Genomic DNA, 12,541 nt, shown 5'->3' with positions numbered 1-12,541 from the left:
AATACGGACACAATGTGGACACATTTAAATGTAGGTGTAGATGCATTAGGCGTTTGGAATTCCATGATCAGAACTCTATGATCAGAATTCTAAAGCTGCATGAACAGTGAAGTCTAGACACGCCTCAGAGTGAATGGGCAAGACAAAAGATTTAAGTGCCTTTGAACGGGGTATGGTAGTAGGTGCCAGACGCAAAGGTTTGAGTGTGTCAAGAACTGCAAAGCCGCTGGGTTTTTCACACGCAACAGTTTCCCCATGTGTATCAAGAACAGTGCACCCCTTAAAGGACATCCAGCCAACTTGACACAACTGTGGGAAGCATTGGAGTCAACATGGGCCAGCATCCTTGTTGAACTCTTGACACCTTGTAGCCCATGCTCCAATGAATTAAGGCTGTTCTGAGGGCAAAATGGGGTGAAACTCAATATTAGGAAGGTGTTCCTAATGTTTTGTACACTCAGTGTACAGTAACAAAAAAGGTGACCAAGTTCCTTCTCTCCAACCTAATGCGTGTCTGAGTTTATATCGGAGGAGTTGTGCAGTAGAAACATTTCTGTCTCAAACAGATCAATAAAGTACTCTACTTCTCTTACCTGTGATGGGTGCCTCTACCTCCAGCATGCATTTCTCCTGTCGCAGAATGTTGGCTCCGTCGTTGATGATCCGGAGGGCCACTTCCTCCTCCAGCCGGCCCTCCTTCACCAGGTGGGTTCGGAGGGTCTCTGGGTTGGGCTTGCCATCCTCAAACAGCTCCTTCATAGACAGACGCTGCTGTGGAGGGTATGGCACAGCTGGACAGGGGAACAGAGGGCCAAACAGGTATTATGGATGAGTACCAAAAGGCATTACTATTTAGTACACTGCTTTTGACCAGGGCTTTGGTCATAAGTAGTGTACTACATAGGCTAAAGAATTCCATTTGGGATGGGACCCTGGTCAAAAGTAGTGCACTATAGGGAATAGTGTGCAATTTGGGGTGCAACCTAGATCCACTTGCATTTAGATTCAATACCTAAATGAGTGCAGCAATCTACAATGCATTATGTCCACTATTAGTGTACTACATATTGTATGTGGTTTGCCAGCACAAATGAACAATCTAGTCTTTAAGTTAGCCTAGAGAAATAGAATGAGAACCCAGATCTTAGGCAATGAAACAATATTAAGCCATCCAGTAACAATTTCAAACAAACTGATGGGAAGTGTTTCCCCATCTGCTTCCAGTGTCCACCCAGTCAATATACTAGTGCAGCGGACGGCAGCATCCCTGGTAGGCTAGTTAACCACTGTATCAAATGTCATTCCCACTGAGGTGTTATCAGGAGAGGTAGACATTTAGAGAGTGATGAACTTATGGTCACAAGAGGACTCTTATTGATGTAGAGGCTACGCTATAATAATGCAGCCATGCAAGGTCTCAGACGAAGAGCACCAATCCATCCCGGCTCACCTCACATGAACCGCCTAGCCTGGTCACTAATCTGTTCTACAGTCTCACAATCCCTTACAGAGTGCAAAAGGTTTCCATGGCATAAGACATTTGATAATGTTTTAGCTACTAGACTCTGTTGTCAAATGAAAAATAAAATGTTCCTCTTTTTTGTTCAGAAACCAGGCTAAATTGTGTAGCAAGTAGCTACGCAGGCAAGCAATTAGAAAATATGACAATTGTTGTTTTTAGTTCTAGGTTATAATATGGACATGGTGTGGAATGGATGGGCTGGCAGTTGGATTACATGGGGCAACAACCTCCAATCGTTAAACAGGAAAGGACTGTTCCAATGCAAATCAGCAGACAGACTGATAGGATGAGGCATTTACCATCTGAATAATGAGGCAGGCCATATCCAGTTTGGCAGGTAGGGACTAGCCTTCCCTCTGTCCTGGTTTGAAAGATTAGGTAAATTGACCTACAACCTTTCACAGAGCTACACAGTAAGTGTCTTCTACTACAAGAACACTGGTCTTTGTTTTCTAAAGAAGCCCAGCAATGACAAACTAATCAAACTGTCATTAAAAAAAAACATCCATATCATGGTCACTTCAGATCACAGGTGTCAAACTCATTCCACGGTGGGCCAAGAGTGTGCGGGTTTTCGCTCCTCCCTTGTACTTGATCGATGAATATAAGGCACTACTTAGTAAGGAACTGCCCACACCTGTTTGTCTAGAGCTTAATTGAAAGGAAGAACCCAAAACCCCCAGACAATAGGACCTCCATTGAAAAAGTTTGATGCCTGAGAAGAGTCTCCACATGGCTCTGCTTATAACACTTTACAGAACATCAAGGATGATCATGAAAGCGACATAAACCAAAGGCTGGAATATGAGTGAGCTCTAATTAGCTTGTGTGTGGGTGTGTTTAATCAGCTCGATGGCACCTGACTGTGCAGAGGAACAGAGGTAGCCTAATGCATTATAACCTACTACAATTCATCTCAGGCTTCCAGGAGGTTGACGCTGGTCTGGAGAGATGAGTGGGGAGGTTGACTTGTGCAATGTGCCGGCAGCAGAATCAATTGAAAATATTTTCTGTCTGAGACAAACACCGTTTGTCATGCTGAAACAAATGTCCATGCTTCTTTTCTTCACCAGCATCATTGACATCATTGAGGGATGTTAACGTTAACAGTTAATCGGTTAGCTGCCGGAAATACATTTGACATGTTATGCTTATCAGTCTAAAGGTTAATTTGCATAATTTAGTGGAATTAAATTGACACGTGCATTTTTAGGTAGCCGCTACGCATCTTGTTTAAATCACATGCACACAGCATATAAAGCTACGTTTGAGGAGCGGAATATTACCTGTCGGACAGCGCAAAAGCTGCAGCTCCTGGAGTGAAGTGTTCTTATAAGCCAAATCACTGTGCAACAATTCAAAATGCAATCGCGAGTTTATGGCCACGATTAAAAAGAGGATTCCAGCTTTCTATGGCAACATTTTTATTTCTCAACTACTAATTGAAAGGTGTCCTCCATTAGAGTGCATAGGCAAAACGGTAGGACTATAAGTTTGTCAGCACCTTGTAATCTAAACTGGAGGCAGTATGCATTTTGAAAACATATAGCCTCCTTTATCGTTTGAAACCTGAATGTTTTAGTTCATATTATGAGGCATGTCTTAAAGTAGCCTAGCCAAAATCCAACTATAAAAAACAACCTTAATATCGAACCCTGGAGGGAATTATTTTAAAGACGAAGTATTCGGTTGCAATTGTAATATTGTATAGGCTACCAAGGGTGGCCAACCATCCTCCAAGAGAGCCTTAAAGGGGGTGTTGTATTTAGAGACAGGCTTGAATATGAAAGACAATAGGCAGTGTAGTCTACATTCTTTTCTGATTCTCTATGGTAAAAAAAACTGTTCTGTTTAACTAGTTAAAAAGGTTAAATAAATAAATCTAGGCTAAAAAAATACAATAAATAAAACAAATGTTCCTTGCGTATCCCTTGCGTACAATCAGGGTTGCAAAAGGTCTGAATTTGGGAAACTTTAACTTAAAATCATCAAAAAAAGTTAGCTTATTTTTTATTTAACTAGGCAAGTCAGTTAAGAACAGATTCTTATTTACAACGACAGCCTAGGAACAGTGGGTTAACTGCCTTGTTCAGGGGCAGAACGACAGATTTCTACCTTGTCAGCTCAGGGATTCGATCTAGCAACCTTTTGGTTACTGGCCCAATGCTCTAACCACTAGGCTACCTGCCGCCCCAAAAGTGAACCTTTGTTGTGGGATACACAAGGCAATTCTAGGTCTTGTGGCATATTTTGGTTAAAATATCCCCAATTCAATGGAATTGCAACCCTCTACATGCACAGTGCACTTCCATCACATGTGCAGATGATTCTCAAGATCTTGCACACCAATGAGATGCTATTGAGCCCATACTACTACAGTCTGAGCCAAAGACTACATGCTTTCTGGTAAGTTTTGATTACAATACTGGGTGGGATGAATATGTTTTAGGACATACACGATTTTTTGTTAACTAGTAAACAGTAGCCTACAGCAAAGTGTGTTTAAATCAGTTCTAACTTGTTAACCATTTCTGCTAGTTAGTGTTTGCTACCATATGGGTTCAAACTTGCTTGAGCCTGCTAACTGAGGAGTGTTAATTCACCCGTTTCCATATATGTTTCATTTTAAAACATGCATCTTACAAAAGGAGTTGTTTAATCTAACTGTTTAACAATTTATCTGTTCATGGAATTGTATTTGTGTTTTTTTTTACTCATTTCTTTCTAATCTTAACAGGAAAATGCCACGGGCACCATCTGATGTGTGGAGACATTTTACTGCAGCTAATGTAGAAGGAAAAGCAGTTTACATTTGCAAATACTGTCCAGAATCATATGTGAAGGACGCAACAAAGATGCAGAATCATCTGGCCAAGTGCATAAAGTTCCCTCAGCGCTCACAACAAGCAACCTCTGACAAAAGTCCCTCTACTTCTATTCGAGGTGAAAATGATGAATCAGACACCTTATCGACAGCAACAGCTCATGGTCCTCCTGAAATCAGACTTTTTTTTGACTCAATGGAGGAACGTAGTCAGAGAAATGCTGATGAATGTCTTGCTCGAGCTGTGTATGCAACTGGTTCACCTCTGATGCTCACAGGCAATGTGTATTTGAAGAGATTTCTGAATGTTCTTCGCCCAGCATACACCCCTCCAACCAGACATGCTTTCTCTACTCATTTTCTGGATGCAGAGTTCAAGTGAAGGTCAAGGAAATCATAGAGGAAGCAGACTGTATTGCAATCATCTCTGATGGGTGGTCAAATGTTCGTGGAATAATTAGGAATAATTAACTACATCATCTCCACCCCTCAACCAGTATTCTACAAGAGCACAGACACAAGGGACAACAGACACACTGGTCTCTACATTCCAGATGAGCTTAAAACAGTCATCAATGACCTTGGACCACAGAAGGTATTTGCACTGGTGACAGACAATGCTGTGAACATGAAGGCTGCTTGGTCTAAATGGAGGAGTCCTACCCTCACATCACACCCATTGGCTGCGCTGCTCATGCATTGAATCTGCTCCTCAAGGACATCATGGCACTGAAAACAATGGATACACCACAAGAGAGCCAAGGAAATGGTTAGGTATGTGAGTGGTCATTAAGTTATAGCAGCAATCTACCTCACCAAGCAAAGTGAGAAGAATAAGAGCACCACATTGAAGCTGCCCAGCCACACCCATTAGGATGGTGTTGTCATCATGTTTGACAGTCTCTTAGAGGGGAAGGAGTCTCTCCAAGACATGGCCATATCACAGTCTGCCAATATGGACAGCCCCATCAAGTGTCCTCCTGGATGATGTATTTTGGGAGAGAGTGGTAAGCAGCCTCAACCTCCTAAAACCTATTGCAGCAGCCATTGCACAGATTGAGGGAGACAATACCATACTGTCTGATGTTCAGACTCTGCTTGCAGATGTAAGAGAAGAAATCTGTTCTGCCCAGGCCACGTCTCTATTGTTCCAAGCAGAGGAAACTGCAGTTCTGAAATGCATCAAAAAGCGTGAAGACTTCTGCCTGAAGCCCATACACGCCACAGCGTACATGTTGGACCCCAAGTATGCTGGTAACAGCATCCTGTCTGGTGCAGAGAACAAGGCCTATGGTGTCATCACTACCGTGTCTCGCCACCTTGGCCTGGATGAGGGCAAGGTTCTTGGCAGTCTGGCGAAGTACACTTCCAAGCAAGGGCTTTGGGATGGAGATGCAATATGGCAGTCGGGCCAACATATCTCATCAGCCACCTGGTGGAAGGGACTTTGTGGATCTGAGGCTCTTTCCCGTTGCCTCCATCATCCTCCAAATCCCACCAACATCAGCCGCCTCAGAGCGCAACTGGTCCTTGCTTGGGAACACACACACACACACACACACACACACACCCAAAGCACGCAACAGGCTGACCAATACAAGGGTTGAAAAATTGGTTGCCATCCGGGCAAATTTGAGGCTTTTTGAGCCTGACAACGAGCCGTCCTCAACGAGGTTGGAAAGTGACAGTTAAGATGAGTCCTCAGAGTCTGATGATCAAGAGGTGGACATTGAGGGGGTCCAGGGATAAGACATGGAACCCTGAGAGGAAGACAACTAAAGCTTTAGTTTCTAGACTATCATTTTACAGATGTATGTTGAAAACGTTTTTGGGAGATGCAATGGATCATTCAATATTCCCTTTTGTTGTTCAGTAAATCGTCCCATGTGAAGAGTCAACTAATTTAATTTAAGTTCAATTCATAACTAAATTGTTTATTTTTTTTTCTATTGGAAGGATTTAATCCTTTGTAATTATGTCTACTTATGATAAGGTAAAATGTTTATTTTTCTGTCTCCATATGATATGGTAAATATATCCAATGCAAAAAACAACTACATTTAAATGGTATTAATATGCATATTCTTCAGGATATATAAACTGTATATATCCTGGTATACAGTTCATACCAGGATATAATTTTCAATACCGTTAAATTACACATTGCGGGAGCTGCGTGGTACCCCATATATTCCCACAGAAAGTTTCCACCTCTGAATATTCCCCAAAATGTGCAACCCTACATAAAATATAAAAATTGTGTTAAACTTATTTTTTGTACAAGTGACTTCAGCTTTTGGAACAACAAAACAAATATGTCCTACTTGTCCAAAGGACAAGTGGTTAAAAAATTGTGTCTAGCCCTGTTTTCGTAAACATTATTTATTTGTCCAGAAGCCAAAGGCACAATCATAGTCATAATAACAACATATTGTAGTTGCTCCATCTTTAGACCCCCCCCAATTATAAGTTTCAACCTGAGATTTTCATTGGTCACACAAGGAACCACTTGCATCAGGAGCCCTTTTAAGAATGTTTTACATTGGCTGCTTCATTACAGGAGTTGCATGTTCATGGCTGTGAGATGATAGGCTTGCTATTTTTGCATTTTTCAATTAAGCTCTTAATGAAAAACTTGTGTTCAGTGTATGATGCTCTGTTGGTCACATCATTTTACTGTTTGGAACAAATTTTACCGTTTGTTAACCGGTTAATGAGAGTCGGTTAGTTGACCGAAATGTGTATCCTTATTTTGGAGCAACCATCAGTCAAACGCAAGTCCAACCTATTCACGCACTACTTATGACCAGAACCTTATACTCTGCAGCCTTGTTTTGGTGTGCAGCACAGAACAAGTGTGGCACAGGCTGAAAACGTGATGGGCTTGCATAGGATCGGACGGCCAGTCTGCAGTAGGATTGCTACAGCAGCACACACAGTGAACTCCAACTCACCCTATGATCAGGACAAGCTGTCATGCTCTGACAAGTGTGGTATAAATAAACGTAAGCGCTCCTGGGCCTACGAGGCAGGACGCGAAAGGAACTGTAAGCTGGGTACGAGCGTTAAGAAGAGATTAGGGAAAAGCCTCTATTAGCCTATTATTACAGGGTCAGAGTCTGTTTATTTGGTAGCCTAGCAAGCTAGCCCCACTGGAGGCAAGATCCTGGCCCCAAGGATCCAACAAAATATGGATGGATGGATACTCAGTGAGGGGCAAAGGCAGGCAGTGGCGACCATATGTCAAGGGCTAGGCCTACTGGCCAGATATAGGGATCAACACCATCTCAGTGAAACTGACTGGAGCAAGGCAGTTGGATCACACGTCGCATAGATCAGTCATGTATTCTAGGGTCACCCGCGCATGATCTCAGTCTGCAGTAGTGGTGAAAGTCAAACTGCTACTGGTCAGGAGGACCAGGACTTTGGAAACAAAATGATAGGCATACACTAGGCTTGGGCAATATACAGTTTATACCAGGATATAATTTTCAATACCGTTAAATTACACATTGCGGGAGCTGCGTGGTGCACTACTGCTTATAACTATAAGACTTCGAAGATGTCAAATAAATGATATCCAGCTCAGGGTTCCAGCTATGCATTTGGTTTGTTAACTTGCTAACTAAGTGGTTAGATGTCAAGATCAAGCTTCTTGGTTACAGCAGAGACATTCAATCCCCTCCTGGATCAAGATCCCTGTTGCCCAAATTGTTATGTGAGTAAAAAAATAAATACATATTTTGTATTTGGGGGAAGGGGCTATAGCGCCCCTACTGTGCACTTCCGGTAATACCATATACCCGGTATGGTACAGAAACTGTATGACAGTATAAAAATCTTGACACCCCACAACCCTAACAGTACACTGTAAATTAATATTTCCTTCAGATTAATTTACTAATTAGCATGGATGTTCAATAGCCTCTGCTTCATAACAAATGAGTCTTGAATCTAATGAAGTAGGCCTACATCTTAACCAAACAAACAATATTTATTTAATTCTCAGTGTTTCCCCTAGGATTTCTTTTCAGCCGCAGCGGCAGTTGGGGGGGATTGGATCTTCCTGTGGAATATGAATACATCTACAAGAGCAACAAAAAAGTATTGTGGTAGCAATGATTTAGCAGCCGCGGTGCACCGCTGCTAAATGCATATAGTGGAAACACTGAATTCTGATAAACTTGTTTCAGATTTGGTCTGTCTATTATATAATCAAATACTCACAAAAGGGGGCAATGGCACACTGAATGATTAGGCTACAGAATCAGGGCAGTGGATGTGGCCCAGGGTGCTGTGGGAAGGTCCCTCCCATCCAAATTGCCCTAATCACTGAATGCCTGTACCAAATGAATTAATTACAGAGTTGTGGTCATCTCTGGCACTTAGTCAGTGACATCACATGCTCTGCACTGCACAGGACCCAACTGGGCTGCTCCCGTTCAGACAAGAACACCTGCCAAGGCTACACTCAGTTTTTAATTACCCATACCAAACGATTGATTTGAGGCTCCCCATAATTCACACAAATGAAGTGGAGTGCGAAATATGAACTCACCAATAAAGAAAGAATTATGAATCTCTCTTTTCCATCTGGGCTACAATTGTGATACAAGTAGAGCACTTGCACAACATCCCATCTCTTCAATAATGTAGGCTATCCAAAGTATCAGTTTCAGTAACTTTTAAGTCATATCTAGCAGTGAGTGAGATCAATCGTGTGGATAGTACCACCAGCAGAGGAGTAGCAGTATCATCCTACTCACCAGGTCTCTCCTGAGCCCTGGTACAGTTAAACTGCCAGGTTGGGACCCCCACTGCTTCTGGCTGGCTGTACGAACAACAAACCGATTTTTCTTCCACTCTTCCTCCCGCCCGCTACTCTCTCACACCCTGTGGTAGCTAGACCATGTTGTACACGTCACTGGGGAGATTCTTTCCGCAATTAACTCACCCTCTCCCTACTAGCAGACATGCATACAAATTGCAATCCCCTGCCAGAGCATTCTCTTGCTGCAGACCCAGCACTCTCCCCGAATGGGTCGGCAGCGCTGGGTTGATAGAGGGGGTCTCCCTGGGAGCTGGCTCGGGTTCGGCTGAAGAGACCGGTTCAGGCCAGGCTGTGCTAACGAGGTTCTGCCTGCCCAGGGAACCACAACAGCAGAGTGCAGGAATCCCCCTTGCCAGCCTAATCACAGAAATAGCAAACCTCTCACAGCACACTCTCCCTCAGTCACGCTTGTGTGACACACTGCACCCAGTCACTCAATTCCTCATGATGAGAAATTACAGGCCTATCTAGACCGCCCCACTGAAACCTGCCTAATGATGACACCATGCATCACATTCCTTGACCACAGACTCAGTCAGTAGACATGGGAGAAAGTGTCTGTCTGCAACCACAAAACTATGTCCAGGTGATTTAGAGTAGTTTCTTAAACTTTGGGTCGGGACCCAAAGTTGGCCCTGTGAATGTGAGAGGTGGGTCACGAGTTATGAGAATACATTTATAATCACACACCATTTATTATTAATTTGGGTCGTTGGAAGACAATTTAGGTCACAGGACGACAGTCAATTTCACATTTTGGGTCTCGATCTGAAAAAGTTTAAATAACCCTGATTTAGAGCCAACGTCACAGGGGCCCCCTGAGTCCTGATTCACTGAGTCCTGGTCACAGCCAAGCTTCATGGCAGGGCTGCTATAAACCTGGTCCTAAAAATTACCACACAAGTGTAAACCCATCACAGAGTAATTGGTGACTGTCACAAAAACAAGCATTTTGTTTTTTGGATTAGGACCTCTACATCCCTGGTTATACACATTAGAAAAGCTAGTTACCTAGACAATTTATGACAAACTAACTTTTTTGATTGCGAGTAACATTAATTGTCTCTCTGTCCATTCTGTGTATGTCGTGCCTGTTGACTACCTAACGTTAGCTAGCCAACTGTCTAACCCATGGACCGTTAAATTGAAGTCTAACTAGCTAGCTCCTGCAAAATCAACTCACCTTTTACGAGCCGCTCAGTTGTAGATTGTTTTTCTCCGGCTTTCTCTTTGTCTTTTCCAGACATGATTGTTTCGCCTTGCCTCAAAACTCAGGACCAAGCTCGATGACCTAGCTAGCTAGCTTCTAGCACTAGCTAGCTGCTTTCACTGTTTTGACGTTATGTTGAGACTGAAGAGAGACTGGCTTTATTTCCGAAAAGACTGATTTGATTAGCTACAGTAGCTAGCTAGCTATGCTCGATTGCTAACGAGCTAGCTAGCTAGTCCGTGTCAAAATGTCACAAACTGAAGTGGACCATCAACACCGGGACTGCTTGTTCCGCGTATCAAAAGTCTTTAATATTTTGTGGAAAATCCGATTTTCCACTTTAAGAGTTTAAGATTAAACTAGCTAACTAACTGTTAGCTGGCTAACTAACGTTAACGTTAGATGTCTATCAGATTGACAAATCACTAGCTATCAAGCCATTTGAACGTTATTCAGACATCTCATCAAATGGCTTGGATTACTTAGATTTTATGAATGAGTAGCTAATCTATCGCTTTCAAATCTGCGTTTCCTCGTGGTTATTGAGCCCTGTTCCAGGTATAACTAGCGTTCTGATCGTAACCCAACGGATTAAACTCTAGCTAATCTGACAGCCCACACAGACAGGGCGCGTTCGAGCAGACCATTTTTGTCAAATCGATGCGCCTTCTTCTTTAAATTTGTGTTGGCTGATCGCAATCGAGAAGTGCTTACACCGCCACCTACTGTACTGGCGTGTGATGCCGGTCACGACCTGCCTATTAATTAATTGATTTTGTCTTGCCTTGTTTCCGCCTACTGTTCGGGAGTATGAATTCATTACACTTTGTGACACAAAAAGGGAAGGGCAAAAGGACGGACAAAAGGGAAGAAAATTGGCCTACCAACTAACCCTACATCCATTATAACCTCACCACTATGCCACTACTTGGCCCTATCTGATCCTAAACCAGGCTGGCATCCTGGGAGCAGTGGTGTAAAAAGTACCCAATTGTCATACATGAGTAACAGATACCTTAATAGAAAATGATTCAAGTAAACATCACACAGTAAAAGTCTACTTAAGTCTAAAAGTATTTGGCTTTAAATATACTTACATATCAAAAGTAAATGTAATTGCTAAAATATTCTTGAGTATGAAAAGTATGAAGCATTTCACATTCCTTATATTAAGCAAACCAGATGGCACAATTTTCATGTTGTTGTAAAATTAACAGATAGCCAGGGGCACACTCCAACGCTCAGACATAATTTACAAATTAAGCATTTGTGTTTAGTGAGTCCGCCAGATCAGAGGCAGTAGAGATGACCTGGGATGTTCTCTTAATAAGTGTGTGAATTGGACCATTTTCATGTCCTGCTAAGCATTCAAAATGTAACGAGTACTTTTGGGTGTCAGGGAAAATGTATGGAGTAAAAGTACATTTTCTTTAGGAATGTAATGAAGTAAAAGTTGTCAAAAATATAAATAGTAAAATACAGATACCCCAAAAAGATAACTTAAGTAGGACGTCAAAGTATTTTGACTTAAGTACTTTACACCACTGTAAACAAGTATATTTTAAGAACAAAAAATAACATTATTAACCGGTTTTCAAGATTTTAAAATAACAGTTCTGTTCCGGAACACTAGAGATGACTTTCGTTGCTGGTTCTGTTGCCATTCCTCCAAAAATGTGGTTTTCTGTTCTGTACCCTGACCCGGTCATGATGTAGCTATAACGTAATGCATACATCTGCACATCACTTGGGGTACATTCAAAATCCACAATGTTTTGGCTGTATCAGAAAGGGTTTAACACTGGAGAGAATTTGCCAAAGCTAAATTAGTTTCATCATAAATGAGAAGTCTACAATGAATTCAAAGCAGTGTAGATAGTTCCTAAATAAAGTGTCCTGTTGCACTGACATTGATTGTTGTAAAAAAAAAAATTGTATTGAATGCACACCTATTGGACACACCTACTAGGCAGCCAACCTGTCATATCATTATCCATACACTTCAGATTTCTGTTTAGATTAGGAAAAGTCTGATTTAGACAATAGCTAAATATTGTCCCAGAGACAGTACACACACACACACACACACACGGGGAGAATCTTAATTACATACTCTGTGCTTCCCTGTCTCAGGAAGGAATCGAGAGAGGACAT

At 42.1% G+C, this 12,541-nt stretch overlaps 1 protein-coding gene across 4 annotated transcripts in view; it reads right to left on the bottom strand.

Annotated features, from left to right (window-relative positions):
* Positions 1-11,063, bottom strand: part of LOC106580517 (serine/threonine-protein phosphatase 2B catalytic subunit gamma isoform) — a 44,777-nt gene extending 33,714 nt beyond the window's left edge. For 3 of the 4 annotated variants that reach the window (XM_014161675.2, XM_014161676.2, XM_014161679.2), the window contains exons 1-2: positions 10,361-11,062; positions 594-791 (exon numbers count right to left, since the gene is read on the bottom strand). In XM_014161675.2, coding sequence (XP_014017150.1) covers positions 594-791; positions 10,361-10,424 — 262 coding nt within the window. In that variant the 5' untranslated portion in view covers positions 10,425-11,062. Of the gene's footprint in view, positions 1-593; positions 792-10,360 lie in introns of all 4 variants that reach the window. The other variant, XM_014161678.2, reaches the window with a different exon arrangement.
* Between the last annotated feature and the right edge of the window lie 1,478 nt (positions 11,064-12,541).

This window comes from Salmo salar, chromosome ssa20 (assembly GCF_905237065.1).
Source record: "Salmo salar chromosome ssa20, Ssal_v3.1, whole genome shotgun sequence".
NCBI classification, from domain to species: Eukaryota; Metazoa; Chordata; class Actinopteri; order Salmoniformes; family Salmonidae; genus Salmo; species Salmo salar.
The sequence above is the reverse complement of the archived record's forward strand: the minus strand, read 5'-3'. Positions and strand labels throughout refer to the sequence as shown.